General features: G+C 41.4%; 1 protein-coding gene across 1 annotated transcript in view; it reads right to left on the bottom strand.

Moving 5' to 3' along the window:
• The window catches only part of Far2 (fatty acyl-CoA reductase 2), a 102,697-nt gene that overhangs the window by 18,429 nt on the left and 66,646 nt on the right, over window positions 1-17,622 (bottom strand). The window contains exons 2-3 of the mRNA XM_028757626.1: window positions 9,406-9,634; window positions 2,569-2,744 (exon numbers count right to left, since the gene is read on the bottom strand). Coding sequence (XP_028613459.1) covers window positions 2,569-2,744; window positions 9,406-9,594 — 365 coding nt within the window. The 5' untranslated portion in view covers window positions 9,595-9,634. The remainder of the gene's footprint in view (window positions 1-2,568; window positions 2,745-9,405; window positions 9,635-17,622) is intronic.

Here is a 17,622-nt window from a genome sequence, read left to right on the forward strand (position 1 = left end):
GTGTGCGGGGTCCTTAGTCCAAGTCACTGAAGCACTGTCAATACTGGGTCTAGAGGTTATATGATTCTTATCAGTAAAACAGATGTAAAACATGGTCCTTTGAATTTACTAACTGGCTTCCAGAAGTGGCCCTTGAAAGAACAAACAAACAAACAAACAAAAAACAACAAATGAAGACTCTAACTCAAGAAGATGGAAAATACAAATAACATGGAGGAAACTAAGAGTAGTTATTTGAAATAACAGTGTAAGCTGTTGTAAAGATCCAGGCCAGCCATGAAGATTGATGCCAAATCCTAAACTATAGCCAATACTGTAGAAAGCTGTATAAACTCAGTATAAGCAGTAATATGGCCATAATTCACTCAAGGGATACATGCTTTATCCAGCATCAGGAAACCTAAGCCAACTCAAAAAGAGAGAAACTATATCACCATGCACACATTACTGTTAAGTATGTGTGCTTATGCATGCATGCATCTGGATGTAAGTACCCACAGAGCCCAGAGGCTTTGTATACCCTAAAACTAGAGCTACAGGCAGTTGTGAGTCATATGATATGGGTGCCCTATCATATGACTAGGGGCCCCTGCAAGAGCAGTCAGTTTGCAAGCTTAGCTTCTGTGCCATCTTTCCAGTTTGCTCTTTCTTTCTTTCTTTCTTTCTTTCTCTCTCTCTCTCTCTCTCTCTCTCTCTCTCTCTCTCTCTCTCCTTCCTTCCTTCCTTCCTTCCTTCCTTCCTTCTTTCTTTTGGAACAATATGAAATTACATTTTATATCCATTTCCCACATAAAGAGACTTACTAATAAAATGATAAAAGATCACACGTTTCAAGTTCTATCCAAAGCCATAACTAATGAGGAAAGGCTAGGAATATTGCCTTTCAGGGTAACAAAGATGCCTTCAGATATTGTCAGTTAGTCCCTGACATTACTACGAGGAACTATTCCAAGATTGGAGAAAAACCCAGTTAGTAAATGGATGTAAAGCCCTGAAAGCCCAGTCACAAAAGTTGCTGTAAAATATGATATATTTTGGAAAATAAATGAAAGAAGCTAATAAATAAATAAATAAAGAAAGAAAGAAAGAAAGAAAGCAAGCTGGTAATCCATTCAGTAAAGCATCTACGAAAAATTATGGCAAAATACTAAAGTATTATTCTACATCTAAATGAAAACCGGGCAATACGGTGGCCTGAAAGCACACGTGCCTGAGCATCTGGACATAAAGAAGTCATTAGTGGACACATAAAACCTCGTAAATTTCATGAGTCAAGTACAATGGAATAAGTGGAAAGACATTTTTTATTGAATGGGAAGGATTGGTGTTTCTGAAATGTTAACTTTCTAGATGAATCTATATGAAGATAACTTGGAAAAATCACACTAAATTTAAATAAGATATAATTAAGGTATGTCTGTTTTAAAAGTTTCCTTTGAATACTAATGCCCTAATCAACATTATTTTTTTAAAAATGGTGTGGTATTTTCTGAGACAGCTTGATCAATGGAAGAAGGAGTGTTAAGTAATTTAGGACAAGAATTTTGTCCGGAAATAGATTGAAAAACAAACCCTCTGATAAGCATTGTTTGAGAACTAACCATCTGTCAGAGAAAAAAGACAGCTACTGTCTACATAAGCAGTTCATTATTTTTATAGAATTTCCCTGACTATCCCTGTTCATAGTTATAGGCATTTAAAATGAGCTGGGTGTGGCAGCACACACCTTGAGTGCCAGGGCTCAGGAGGCAGAGGCAGGTGGGCCTCTAAATCCCAGGCCAGTCTGTTCTATGTAGTGAGTTCCAGGACAGTCAGGGCTCTGTACAGAGAGACCCTGTTTCAAAATAAATGAATAAATAATAAGTAAATTAATGAACTAATAAAGACGTTTCTAACGGACCAAAGATCTAAATATAAAAACAAAAATTACAACAATTAATTCAAGAAATTGTGAATACATAACTGAGTAGAAAGACAAAGGGAAGCTGAAATAAGCTGAGCTTTATAAAAGATAAAGTTGATATGTGGACCCTTCCAGGTAATCTTGAAATCACACACACACACACACACACACAAATCAGTTCAAAATAAGAAAGCAAGATGGATAGACATTCCATGAAGGAAATTATCAACACCATTTAAACAAGCCTTAGCCTTTCTAATCATCAAAGAAATAAAGAGAAATGTGCACTGTCGTGTCTGCTGTCATTTCCAGCAGTACTGGAAAGGGTATAGAAGACTCCTAGCAGGACACCCTTTCTGTGAAGTTATGTCTACATAACAGCGGAAGCAGGCAGAAAGGTGGGCATACATGCACGCCACAGTAGACTGTCACCTCTGCACACTGGGATGTGGAGACACTCTGAAGATTCTTTGTATGTTTCTTCTTAAACTTTACACTGGAAAATGTTTTGTGGGGTTTCTTTCCTTTTGTGATTCTTATTTTTACACATTCCATGAATTCTTACACACACACACACACACACACACAGAGTGAGAGCACGCGTGCGAGAGAAAGGGGGAGAGAGAGTGAGAGAGAGAAGCTACAATAGTATGGGGAGAGCTTACCTCAGATGTGCATCAAAGCGTACTGTGGCTGCACAGTGGAAGACAATATTGGTGCAGGACAGAAGTTCTTGCATGTCTTCCTTGCTGATGGCGAAGTCACGATGGTTGAGGTCTGCAGAGATGGGTCTAATCTTCTCATGCACATTTGGACAGACTTCTTTGACTCTCTCAAACAGCTGAAACAGAAGTCCACAGCCAAGTACCTCGTTAATGCCATAAAACCCTGCTTTGTATACCTGCCTTTTATTTTAGCACTCAAAACCTGGTTTACACAAATACTAGTATTTTCTTTGAAGGTGTCTCCACTTTATTTCATACATTAGGTATAATTTGGATCCTAACTCCGGGAACATCTGAAGAAGCCATATCTAATATCAGTCGGGTGCATATTTTGAACTTTTCCCTGGACATTAAGGGGTGAAGGTCTCTGGGCTGGAAAGTTTTATGTCAACTCGACAGAAGCTAGAGTCATTTGAGAGGAGGTAACATCAATTGAGAAAATGCCTCCATAAGATCAAGCTGTAGGCAAGCCTGTAGAGTGTTTTTTAAATTAGTGATTGATGAGGAAGGGACCAGCCTATTGTGCATAGTACCACCTGGTTGATGGTCCTGGGCGCTATACGAAAGCAGGCTTAGCAAGCCATGAAGAACAACAAGTCAGTAAGCAGCACGTCTTCATGGCCTCTGCATCAGCTCCTGTCTCTGGGAACCTGCCCTTGAAGCCTTCAACGATGGACTATAATCTGGAAGTGTAAGCCAAATAAACCCATTTCCCTCCCAACTTGCTTTTTTGGTCATGGTATTTGGTCCAGCCTATTTTCAATAAGATGGAATTTTCATACAGCATCCATGGAGATAAATATTTGAAACTATTGAGAGTAAACAAAGTCAGTCTTTGATTTTTAAACATAAAGCAATGTCAGAGAAGACCACACTCCGAAGACTGTATGCTCCTTGGTTCATAGTAGCAGACTCTTTGGTTGAGTAATAAAACATTAAATCTGGGCTTTGGATACGGCTCAGTTGGCAGGGAGTGCTTGCCTTCCATACACAAGACCCTGCGTTTGACACCTCCAGCATTGCATAAAACCAGGCACATCAGTGATCCCAGCTCTAAAGTTCAAGGTCATCATTTTTGCTTAGCCAGTTTAAGGCCAAATTGGACTGCATGAGACACTATCTCAAAACAAAACAAACAAAAACATCAAAAAAATCCAAGTAGTCAAATAAATTATATTGCATTTGCATCAGGCAAGAGCATATTCAAAGACATCCTTGGAGCTGGGTGAAGATGACTTGGGAAAGGACTCAGGCCCACAGGCAGCCAACAAGTCCCTGAGCATCCATTTTCTACATGGTAGGGCTAGCCCATCAATAGGTATCATTTCAGTTCTGAAAACAATTAGGAAGATGGGTTGGTCCTCAGTGTTTTGTTTTGGCATTTGGGATAGATAAGGTTAATTAAATGTCCTGGATTTATTCTGGCTCTTGGAGACAGATCTTTAACAGTTCTGATCTTAATCATAAATATGTTTTTATAGTCAATTGTATCAAAAATACATTTTTATAGTCATGTATCTCCCAAAGATAATTCTTTTAGTTGTGCACTAACTGTATGAGTTTGTGTGAAATGTTTGCAATTTCTGCCTTTTTGTAACTGAGTTTATATGAGTCTCTTTGAATCTTTATGGTATAATTTTTATTCATTGTTAACTTGTTTGAAGTTTTGTGAACACTATGACTTTGGAGAGGAGCATAAGTTGGGGGGGGCAGATTCATCACCCTGTGCACCACTTTTGAAAGAGATCAGAGCCAGAATGTGGACTCTTCAGTGAAGGGGGGACCCCCATGCCTCATTTGGGGGGGCATCTACAAGGAGGTTTGGCTTTATTTTCTGAGCATCATTGGATATAATCTTCTTTTATGGGAGCCTTTGATCTCTATTGCTTCTATTGAATCTCTCTCTTCAAAAAAAGAACTGTATTATCTAGTCCTGGTAATACACCAGTACTTGTTTAGTTAGTACTTTTGTCATGGGAAAATGGTAACGTCTTTAAGCTAAAGGGCAGACTGTGGACCTTCCAGACCTCTAAAGTGAAAGAAAGACTCTAAGAAGTTTTCAGGTGTGGAGCTGAAACACCAGGGATGTTGGGTGTTAGGTACAGTCCAGTTCCAATTAAGTTTATATAAATCATACTGAAGAACTTACAAATCCAAAATATAGTGAAGCACATACCCACAGACACACACACACACACACACACACACTATAAAGCATCAGGCTCTTCCTCTTTGCTATCCATTCCCAGCAGCTGCAATGGAAGTTTTTAACTGCTTCAGTGGGGACCATTGCTGTTACACTACACAGCAATGTGGTGTGATCATGTGGTTTGGACTGCCTGGAAGGTATAGAAGGTTGCGAATCAACAGTTCTGAGTTGAATCGTGGCCATCTGTGCTTAGTACCAGCATCTAAAGGCTGTGATGGGTGACACACCACAGGTGCGTATCTAGAACTGTGCATATTCTGCAAAGATATCAGACCGGTCATCATGTGGGGCTGGGCTAAATCCCCATCCTGTTCTTTGTTCTTCATGTAATTAGAGCAAAGTTCAAAGTTCTCTGGGCCTTTCTTTTTTTGCACATTTACTTAAGATGCCAATCGTGGGACTGTATCATCCTGTGACCTTAGAGAATTAAGAGATTCACTATAAAAGGCTATTTTTGGGAACAGTCTTTCACTTGTCAGAACTTCAGTTCACTTTTTATAGGAATCTATACTCGGTACTAATGGTGGCACATGCTAATCATCTTTTTATAGTGATTCCATAGTGTGCCTTGAGAATCCGTATGTAGGCAGGAAAGAGTTAGCCTGGGAGATGGAGACCAAACATAAATTGTTTCTAGCTCTAACAGGACCATGTTGAAGGGAAAGGTGCTGACTGACAGGCAGACTCAGCACTTTGGCTTCTAGGACTTTGTCACCAAGGAAGCAGCTCTGAGAGGAGGAGACAGTGTTTTGGTTCTCAGAAGAGTCTGTCTTTCAGTTTTTCTGTGTCACCTCTTTGGCACAGATCACACAGCCTGGGGGAGAGGGCAGTTTTCTGGGATTAACATCTTATCTGCGACATAAGAATGAACACTTCACAAAGGTTTCTAAGATTAAATATGATAACAAGAAAGTTTGTGTCTGGCATAGCATGTTATTTAATGGGTCCTTAAAAAACGGGAAGCTCTTTCTGGGGTTCTATTATTTATTTCCCAAAGCTGCCAAACATGGAGTGTTCCCTCTCTTTTTCCCTCTCCTGCCCTCCTCACCCTCTTCTTCTCTCCTCACCTTCTCACCTCTTCACCCTCCTTCCCTCCTTTCCTCTCTTCTCTTTCTCTCCCTCCTCCCTCTCCTCTTTTCTTCCTCTTCCCTCTCCTCTTCTCCCTCCCCTCTGCTCCCCTCCTCTCCTGTCCCCTCCTTCTTTTCCTCTATCCCTCCTCACCCTTTCCTTCTCCCCTTCTCTCTCCTCCCTCTCTTTTTTTTCTTTTTCTTCCCTCTCCTCTCTGTCCCCTCCCCACCCCTCCTCTTCCTTCCCCTCCCTTCCTCTCCCCTCACGACCCCCCTCACTGTATTGAACAAGTACTCTCTGATCTTAGTAGCTGTCAAATTGGCATAGTGTCTTAAATCAAGCTGTGCTATGTGAGCTGAGGTCATGGCTCTGAGCCCTGCTTGCCTCATCATCCTTTGTATTCCAAAGTTTATTCACCTCAGGGACAGGTAACAGCTTATTGAATAATTTCTGTTTTCCATGGAAGTTTATATAGTTTCCAACGGAACATGCCAAATGACAGGCTTAGCTTATAAAAGTGCAGCATAATGCGGTATGTGGGCCCATGCCTTTAATGCTAGCACTTGGGAGGCAGAGACAGGAAGATTTCTGAGAGTTCAAAGACAGCTTAGTTTATATAGTAAGTTCTAGGCCAGCCAGAGCTGCATAGTGAGATCCTGTCTCAAAAACAAACAAACAAACAAACAAATAAATAAATAGATACGTAATAAATAAATAAATAAATAAATAAATAAATAAAGTGAAAAGACTTAAGAATTAGGAGCCATAAGTAAGATGATGAGTCTTTTCTGGTTCTCTGTGCCCAGTGGATTAAAAAACTCTTGGATGTTGCCTCTCTCTGAGATCAGGGAAACAGGAAGAGGGAGACAGGAGCTACATATCCCACAGAAGGAGAAGGAAGCAATCTATGAGTTTTGATGGACAGAACATATGTCCTCTCTTCCATAATCCTAGGCATGTATAGATAACCAGAGGCAAACTGTGCTCCCTGTGTGTGTAGTGCCCATAGAGGCCAGAAGAGGGCGCTAAATTCCAAGGAACTGGAGCTATGGACGGTTGTGAGTCACCATATGTGTGCTGGGAACTGAACCTGGGTCCTCTGCAAGACCAGCAAGTGCTTGTAACTACTGAGTCACCTCTCCAGCCCTCATTTTATACTTTAAGACTCGGTGAAAGTAAAGCTGTTTTAAGAGTGACAAGTGCTATATATTTCCTCAAATGGATTTGCCCAATCCCTACATTTTGTCTGTAATTTGAGAACTTTAATTGTAATTTAATCTGTAATTTTTTCCTTCCTTCCTTCCTTCCTTCCTTCCTTCCTTCCTTCCTTCCTTTCTTTTTCTTTCCTTCTTTTTCTTTATCTTTCTTTCTCTCCCTCTCCCTATCTTTTCTTTCTTTCTTTTCTTCCTTCCTTCTTTCTTTTTCTCTCTTTCTTTTTCTTCCTTTCTTCCTTTCTTTCTCTCCTTCCTTCTAAGGTCTTTTCATCAATATTCTTCACTTCTCTCCTGGGTGAGCTAGGATATCTTCCACATCTAGCCCAGTGTTGGCTTGCAGAATTGGCACTGCATGGACACTTAACTTCAGCCCAGACCAGTCTTCCTGTAGAATAGGTCTCAGCTTGGTTCCCATTGCTATGTACAAGGAGATATCAATAGCTTGGAGGCAATGCATAAAAGATGGCAACCTTCTTGGACCCCAAGTGCCTTGGGTGTGTTGCCTCTCCTCTCAGCTGGCTTTCAGGGACAGTGGAAGCTGTCTATCTCAGCACATGTTTGTAATTCATATAAGCCAGACAGCAATAGCTAGCTAAGTACACATGTGAATGAGAACAGATACATCACAGATCCATGAAATTTGGAAGATTAAGATTACTTATGATCCTGGCACAGTGGTACAAGCCTGGAATTCCAGCCCTTGGGAGATAGAGCAGGTAGACACTGAGTCTGAAGGCCATTCTAAGCCACATAGCAAGACCCCACCTCAAGCACAGCAATAACTAAAAAGCCACCTATTCATCTTGATTTTTGTCTCTTACAAAAGCCATGGTGAACTGAGAGGTGAGTGAGTGTGGAAATGTGTGTGTGTGTTTGATGTAAGCGTGAATAAAACTGGTTCAGGTAATCCACGATTTGGCTTTAGGGATAATGAACAAAAGAGCTTCTCTGGGTGAAAGAACTCAGAGGTCGTTGATAATATCTTTCTATTATGCAATACAATATTTTATGCATTGATATCTCATTTAATTCTCACAAATCTCTGTGAAATACTTTTGTTAACTGATCCATTGTATAGATAAAAAGGTTGTGGGTGGGTTAGGCAACTATGGCAAGATCTCCATGCTGGGCTGTTTCTCTGGTTGTGGGAAGGAGTAGGACCAAGTCTGAAGCCTTTTCTACTGTCCTACGCTATTCATCTTGCAAATCCAAGAGCTAAGCCTAGTAGTGACTAGTTACTGAATACTTAGACTTCTAGAACTATCAAACCATCCGTACAATAGCTGTGAGACAAGAAAGCATTAAAAGGGAAACCACCAGAACCGCACTTGTGACGCCAAGAGAGGGCTAAGCTTGGGCAATGGTGTTCAGAGTTGTTCAGTGCCATCAGCATCAAAGGTCGCCCTCTAGTGGCCCACTTCTGCCAGTCAGGCTGTATCTCAAATTTCACAATGGAGAACAAATACCCCAAACAGAGAAGGGACATTTTAGATTCAAACTATTACAAAGATGATTTCCTTTCCTGCCTTAGATATAATGTAAGCACCTTGATCTCCTTGGAGAAAACACCCCAGGTTTCACTATTGTGTCTTCCTTTTATTTTCCCTGTATGCTCTGGCCCATAGGTGGGAGTTTGTTTTCATTTCTCTTATAGCTGTTGTGTTAAAATACCCCAACAAAAGCAACTTGAGGGTGAAAAGGTTTACTTTACCTCACAGTTCAAAATAAAGTCCATCCTAGCCATGAAATCAAGGCTGCAGGGCTTAAAGGAACTGGTCACATTGTATCCACAAATGAGGTAAAGAGCTATAAATTCTTTTTTTTTTTTTTTTTTTTTTGATTTTTCGAGACAGGGTTTCTCTGTGTAGCCCTGGCTGTCCTGGAACTCTGTAGACCAGGCTAGCCTCGAACTCTCGAACCCAGAAATCCGCCTGCCTCTGCCTCCCAAGTGCTGGGATTAAAGGCGTGCGCCACCACCGCCCGGCAAGAGCTATAAATTCTTGTGCTCACCCCTTTATATATAGCCCAGGGTCCCAACTCAGCATATGGTGCCACTCACTATGGGGAGGTCTTCCTGCCTCAAATACTCTTAATTAAGATAGTCCCCCACAGGAATGTCTCAACTGACCTACATGACTACTCACAAGTGCTTGGAGGCTTGTCTCCTGGTGATTCTAGATCCTGATAGTTAACACTAACCATTACAGAGTTGTAAGGAGACATGTACCAAGTGACTTGTCCCCACAGTGATGCTTCATCATAGACGGCCCTCCCCGAAAGACATACCTTACTGTTGAGGATCTGGAAAACCCTCTCCTGCAGTGTCTGTCCAGACTTGGGTCTCACGAGGATGTAAATGACTTTCAAATGGGGGCTGGTCCGGAATAACTTCTCCATGAGCACCTTGCCCAGGAAGCCTGTGGCCCCTGTGATGAGGATAGATTTGTTGCTGTAGAAAGCTGCGATCATGGACATGATTCCTCTGTTCTCCTTATACGGTTCTGGGAAGAGAGTCCTGAAAAGAGAAAAACAACGTAAGATCTCAAGGTCAGAAATAAGATAAGTTTTAAAATTCATGGTCACTTACAATATGTCCAGGGCTTTCAGAAGTTCTGGGTGGAGGGGAAAACTGAGAACCACAGGCTTCTGGGGAGCAAGACTGGCCCCAGTCAATGTTTCTGAACTCACTCTGCATCCTAGGTTTCATACTAAGGACACAGTCTAGTTCTAACGGAGGACACAGACATAGAGAGACCTATATCATAACTATATAACTATACTGTGGTGAGTGAAAAACAGACCAGGGTTGTGGAATAGCAGGAACTGGGTACTGACATGTGGCTGTGGCCATAGTGGTAGTGTCAAACATGGTGACTTCAAGTTGTAGGCAGACAAGGGCAGGTGTAAGGGTGGTTTAGGCTGGAAAGCATGAGAACAACCTTCTAAAATTAGAAACCAGGGCTCACACAGCAATCAAATGTTTAAAAATTACAATGTAACTAATACTTCAACTTCAGATTTATTTAGCAACTATGTTGGGGCAGGCAGCATAGTCCCATCTGCTCTTCCTGCTCCTTGGGCTGAAAATAGGTGGCTGCCATTTTCTGCATATGTCAATCTGGAGATTCAGCCATTGTACACAACAAAGGCAGAGCGGGCTGACAGAGGAAGAATGAAACCACTGGCTTTGGGGTGCCTAGAAAGAACAACAGGAACAGCAGCTGCCTGGGCCATTTGGGATTGCTGTTTGTAGGAGGATAGGAAAGAGCTGACAAGGTAGCTGAGGACAGGGGTGGCCCAGGGTTCTCTGGCTGCTGATTTGAACACCTCTTCTGGGTTGTAAAAGAGCAATTATGTGTTCTCTTCAATTCTAACTGGGGGACTGCCTGACAGCTACCCAGAGAGCACAGGAAGACCCGCTCCTCTGGCAGATCAGGACAGCTCTGCTTTCTGTTGCTAAGATCAATTTCAGGAAGGCTGTTTCCATTTTATAGTGTCTACCCCAGTCTTGCTTCTCCAGAGATTTGAGGTTTTCATTTCATTTCTTTTACCTCCTAGATAAAGTATTTTCTTTAAGGCTATTGTGATAAGAAAGTGTGTCTAGGATTACCTTTCTGGCTTGTTTGTGGTTGGTGTACAGAGAGGCTGATGATGTTTGCAAGTTGATTTTGTATCTTGCCACTTTGGTAAACATGGATCATTCTTAAAATTTTCTGGTGGAATTTTGGGGATCTCTTATCTATCATATCATAATCTGAAAACAGGGATCATTTGATTTCTTCTTCCCTCTACACATCTCTTTAATTTCTTTCTCTTGCCTTATTGCTCCAGCTAGTGTTCCAAGAACTAAAATGAAGAGGAGAGGGGAGAGTTGACAGCCCCATCTTGTTACTGATTTTAACTGGATTGTTACAAGTTTCTCTCTATCTGGGGGTGATGCTGGGTGTGAATTTGTTATATATAGCCTTTATTATGTCAGAGTTTGTTCTCTGTAGCCTTAGCCTCTCTAGAACTTTTATTATGAAGGTATGTGGATTTTGTCAAAGGCCTCCTTTTGCATGAGATGATTATGTGACTTATATTTATTGACTTGTATATACTGAATGCTTCCTGCTAGCTCATTGATCTTATAAAACCAAGTCTAAAAAAATGAAAGAAAAAAATTGGCTCTGAATCCACTATTTCAATATAAATTTTTAAAGTTTGTTTTATGTTTGTGTGTGTGTGTGTGTGTGTGTGTGTGTGTGTGTGTGTGTGTATGTGTGTGTGTATACCATATACGTACCAGGTGCCCTCAGAGGCCAGAGAGAACATTGGGTCTGCTGGAACTAGAGTTACAGACAGTTGTGAACAGCCATGTTGGTGCTGGGAATTGAACCCAAGACATCTAGAAGAGCAGCAGTGCTCTTAACCACAGAGCCATCTCTCCTGCCCCCATTTCAATACAGTTGGTTAAATGCATGTTCCGAGTATCTACTTATGTAAATAAGTATGTGAATCTGTTCGTTGTTGAGGCATGACCACAATGCAAGGCATCAGAGTTTTGAAGAGGAAGTCAAACATGGCATCTGGAAAGCCAAGTACATGTAAATTTTATGTTTCTCTTTTCTCTTGGAGATTTGTAAATGGAGACACACTACAAACACAGGAAAAGTTGATCTGTTAGGCCAATGAGCATGGGAACGCAGCTGAGTGAATAGTAAGCCAGCATAATCTTTACATTTTGCTTAGAATGAAAATCTCTCATAACCAAACCACTTTCCATTCATTTTTCAAGTGTTTGGTTCTGTTCTGCCCCCCGCCCCCGCAAGACATTGAGAGGGCTGCAGTACCCACAGCTGTCCACTGTGGGGCAGTGCCTGCATTCCGAGGCCTCTATAAGCTAGATTCACCCAAACCCCCATGATGCCATCCGTGCCAGCTGTGACGAGGGAAGGCAGAGCAGTGGGAACAGCATCATGGGAATTTGAGCTACTTTTTCCGTGTAACTTGTTTGTGTCTGCATAGTCTGCGCAAGCCCATTCACAACTTAATGTAAACACACACTAGCTCAATGTAAAAACCATGTGCTGCACAATCCTAGTTCCTGGCCCTATCATATCAAGCAAAGCTCAGTCATGACTGTTCAAATGTGTTAAGATAGTGGACCAGACTAAACTCTATTCTACTAAGAGACGACAAGCCATTTGTTAAAGGGATGGTATCCTAAATCCGTCTGTCTCTCTTCTCCCCTCAGCCCTTGTCTCTGTGGCATGCATGCATGTGTTCACATGTGTGTGCAAGCCAGAGGACCACCTTGGATGTTATTGCTCAGGTGTCATCTAACTTGGTGTTTATTTATTTATTTATTTATTTATTTATTTAATTTATTGACAAGATCTTTCCATGGCTTGGAACTTGCCAAGTAGACTAGGCTTTCTGGCCATCAAACTAGCCTGTTTCTACCTTCCCCTCACTGGGATCACAGCTTTGTGAGGCTTCTGGGTCTTTATGCTTATGTGGCAAGTATTTCCTGCCTGAGCCATCTACTTAACACTTGCATCTAAACCTTAAGGGGCTTTCATTGTGAGTCTCCTATTGTGGCCTGCCAGAGATGCTGCCACTGATCATTCTTGCACATTGTATCTGCTGAATATTAGAGCCACGTGGCAGTGTGGCATGAGCAAGGCCTGGATCTACTGTATAGTTTCCTATTGACCCAGATCTCATCCTAAGCCAGGTGCTTTGGAGATCTTTGGGTGACTGGGCTGTTATCACATCTAAGTGAGGACTATGCTACCAGTAAGCCCAAAGATTTCACCATTTCTTGCTCACTAGATCCTCTCAGCAAAATATCATCAATGTAATGGACCAATGTGCTGGTTTGTGGAAAGGAAAAGCAATCAAGATTCAGGCTAATTAAATCTATCGCAGGGCTGGAGAACCGTTGTGTTCCTGTGGTAGGATGCCAAGGTGTATCAATGACCTTCTTAGCCAAAGTAAACTGCTTATTACATCTTAATTCAGGGTAATGGAGTCAGTAGCATTGTATCGATCTGAGCACAAGGTAACTGTAGCATTGTGTCGACCTGAGCATGAGGTAACGGTAGCATTGTGTCGACCTGAGCATGAGGTAACTGTAGCATTGTGTCGACCTGAGCATGAGGTAACGGTAGCATTGTGTCGACCTGAGCATGAGGTAACGGTAGCATTGTGTCGACCTGAGCATGAGGTAACTGTAGCATTGTGTCGACCTGAGCATGAGGTAACTGAATTAGCTCAAGCTGTGTACAACAGTTGTATGTTGGATGTAGCACATGTATTTAGGGCCACTGCTTGGCTAAGCTGAAGATAATCAGATGCCATTTTCTAAAACTGCACACGGGCAGACTAACTAGGTAAACTGAATCCGGATGAGGTAGGAATCATGACCCTGTGCCTTTCATATCCTTTATGGCAGCAATAATTTCTGTAATCTTTCTGGAAGTATACTTTTGCTTTGGGGACACCACTAATTGATGGATAGGGTAGCTCTAGTGACTTCTACTTGGCCTTGCCCACCAGTGTATTCCCATTTTGAAGGTAGTGAGGCAGCCCAGGAGTTATGCCTGTTCTGGAATGTGTTTATTCTACTATGCATCTGTAACCTGAAAAATCCACCACATGTTGAAAGGAAAGCCTGACCCACTGTGAGCAGGACCTGGCTAAAGGCACAGTCTCCTTTAGAAGTGGTGTTTCAGGGCTGATGTCTGAGTTCCTTTATCCCAAGTGCACCATTTATTTTTCTTGCAAGTGACCACACCTTCTAGGCCTCACTGGGGGAAACTGGACAAAAAAGGGGTTAACGGGACAAATTCTTGGTAATGTATTGGACCCTCAAGCAAATCCAGTCTTAGATTCTTACAGTCCAGGGAATTGGTTGAAGAGCTTCAATAATCTGTTTTACAATTGTAGCTAGACTTTTGTTCAGTTGTCCTAAAACTTTTCTGCTTGTGTAAATCAAGTAAAATTTAGTAGATGCATCCCATCCTAAATTATCTATAAGAGTACCATAAGGTGGGTGTTTTAATGGGTAAGGGCAAGTGTTGTTCTTTCAGAGGACCTGAGTTTGATTCCCAGCACCCACACTGAGCAGTTCAAAACTACTTATATTGCCAACTCCAGGGGATCTAATACCTCTTGGCCCCTATAACCAGCCTCACACATGTAGCAAACATTCATAGAAATGTGTACAGATACACATTAATAAAGATAAAAATAAACCTTTTTATAAAAAAATAGCATCATGGATAATGACACACAGCTTAATCCCAGTATTTGCAGGAGGCAAAGACAGGCGGACCTCTAAGTTTGAGGCCAGCCTGGTCTACAGAGCGAGTTCCAGGATAGCCAGGGCTACACAGAGAAACCCTGTCTTGAAAAATAACAAACAAACAAATAAAAGAGTATCTTGGCCAGGTTGCCACCACTACAGGTTCCTGCAAGTTAGGTTATTCTGCTTTGACCCTACTGACCCAAGTTTATGACGCCCACAATGTCATTAGCATTGGGGTTGCTATCAGCCTGGGAGGCAGCAGGATTCAGTTATACCCTCTGCATCAGGCTTCTAACTCAGCAGCAGCGGTTCCCCATGGTCATTTCTACCCTACAACAGAGGCCACCATGGGGCTCTTTAAGCATAAGGTAGTTCTTCTCTCAGGCTTATTTATTTCTGTGACACATCCGAATTCATATAATATTAATCCTACTTTCTATAGACACAACTTGCCATGTGAAGGATGACTCTCACACTTCTAGAGCTAAATTCTTACTTGATGACTTCATACATACATTTATTTTATGTGCATCTGTGTGTGTGCCTGTGTGTGAGTATATGCACCATTTGTGTGCAGTTCCCATAAAGTTCAGAGAGGCATCAGATCAACTGACCCTAGAGTTATAGGTGGTTGTGAGCCTCTGTGGGTGGCTGGGATCTGGACCTGGGTCCTCTGCAAGAGCAGTAAGTGCTCTCTTAAGTGTTGAGACCTTTCTCGAGCTCCAGGGAGAAAATTTTATCATCTGATTGGGAAACCGTTTCTGTTCTTTGCATTGCTTTTCTTTTTCAGTAGAATTGTTTGTTCTGGAATAAATTTTGTTTTTAAGACCGTCTCTGCTTAAGTCACAAAATAAATTGAAGTGGGGCATAGACACCGAGAAGAATTTTTCCAGGAACTGGAACACCTGATGTGCTAACTCGTCATTAACCAAATCTCTAATCCTGACATTTAGACCCTAGTGTCCCTGTTGTTAGATAATATTCTGTCCACCATAAAGAATGGTTTTAATAATCAAATATAGAAATAATCAGGAGAATCAAACAAATAGAAAGGATCAATCCAAGTGGTCTAAGTAAGATAGTACAGTATCTTTCTTATTCTGGATACTGTTCGCTGGGGCTGTTATTACTGCCTTGATCTTGAATCAAACACTGTCTAGTAAAGCACTTGGAAAAGATGCTATAGCTTACATTTTACTTTAGTCTTTAAAGATACATTGTTCACTAGTATGTGACTGTGTATGTGTATGTATATGTATGTGTGTGTATGCACATATGTGTGGTGCCGTCTGTCTGTATGTATATGCCTGTGTATTTGTCTGTGTGCGGAGCCTACTGTTTGTGTCTCTTTGTGTGTGTGCACATAAGTGTGGTGCCTTTTGTCCATGTATATGTGCCTGTATGTATGTGTGTGCATGCATGTGTGATGCCTTCTGTCTATGTGTATGTGCTTGTGTGTGTGCACATTTGTGTGGTGCCTTCTATCTATTTGTATGTGCCTATGTGTATGTACCTGTGTGTATATGCATGCATGTGTGGTACTTCTGTCTGTGTATATATGCCTATGTTTGTATGTACCTGTATGTGTTCACACATATGTATGGTGCCTTCTGTCTATGTGTCTGTGCTTGTGTGTATGTGCCTCTGTGTGTGTGTGTGTGTGTGTGTGTGTGTGTGTGTGTGGTGCCTTCAGAGGCCAGAGGGGGATATTAAGTCCCTTGGTCCATACATCTGTTTCTCAGCCTTCAGTCAGCTATTGGTAGGTGTGATTAACAGGATATTGATTTAGGTTTATAAACTTCATCTACCAAAAAGACTATTGATTTATGGAACGACACTGGAAAATAGCCACAACTGTTGCTGTACTCAAAGATCTCAGTAGTTTTGCTACATGTGTGTAGGTTGTCAGAATTGTTAGTGACGATTATTAGATACAAATTTGCCAACTGTGTCTATCCCAGAGCAAAGACACAACATTAGTGGCTTCATGTCATGACCCAGATTCCAGGACCTTGGTCATTTGCTACATGCTAATAACTGTTCTTGATCTACACAGGAAACTGTATTTCTAAAAAGGCTACTACAAAAGTTAGTTGATTGAATGCAAAGGAATACCACCTGGTGAATGAGAAGTCTGTCTTTCTTAACACAAACAGCTGATCACACCCTGTGGTAATGAACTGACAAGCTCCAGGAAACAGAATAAATACAAGCACGCTATTTGGAAATAGACAGGCCCCGAGAAAGAACTAAATTCTGACTTCTAATGCTAGCAATGCTAATAAATGCTAGTAATTTTCCTTTCAAAATTGCCTCCAGGGGACCTCATTCCTTGTCAGAAAAGAGCAAGCCACAGTAGCATTCATTCTATGAAAAGGCGCAGTGGGTTCTATTGAGAAAATCAAGGGGGACTTTAGACATTTGTCTTTGAGAGAAGGCACTTACAGATCAGGGGCAATTTCTTCCCACTTGTATTAAGCTGCAGCAATGACTTTAGAAAAGTGAAGCAAAGTACATGTCTCTTACAACAAAGTAGATCAACAAGAAGGAAGCCTGTCAGAGCTCCTGGGGAACCGTCCGAAACCTAATGGCTTAACTTTAACAAAGGTTAAAAGGCCCTATTTTCTCCTCTTGAGTATGTTGTTTGAATTTCTATTAACTCTATTTTAACTTTCTTTTTATAATAGCAATTAAGAAAAACTCTGTGGTCACACTTTGCAGTGAATGGAATTGTAAATGCACCTTTTCTGGATGTGTCCATGGACGAGGATAGGGTGTTTTTCTTACTTAATATTAAGGCTATTGTTGGACCTCTGACCTCTGCCACCCATGGCTTAGGCCTTATTTCTGTGTTTATTAAATAGATGACACTATTTACTAGTAACTTGGTTTTATACCTAGGGCAAGGGCCTATGTTTACTTATTGATTAAAAAAATAAATAATTTGCTTTCTTTTTTCACTTCTATTACTCAACCCCAAATGATTCTTGAAGTATAGGCTAAAATGCCTGCCTGTCTTCTAAGGTTTGCCTACTCCAGGGACGAGCCCACATATCCTGAGGGAAAATGGCAAATGCTATCATTTTTATATAAATAATATGTATAATGATTTGAAACAGTATCAGCATATCTCTCTCTTTCTCTCTCTCCCCTTTTCTCTGTCTGTCTGTCTCTCTCCCTTTCTCTCTCTCTCTCTTTCTCCCCCCTTC

Source organism: Grammomys surdaster, unplaced genomic scaffold, assembly GCF_004785775.1.
Source record: "Grammomys surdaster isolate TR1022 unplaced genomic scaffold, NIH_TR_1.0 126176, whole genome shotgun sequence".
NCBI classification, from domain to species: domain Eukaryota; kingdom Metazoa; phylum Chordata; class Mammalia; order Rodentia; family Muridae; genus Grammomys; species Grammomys surdaster.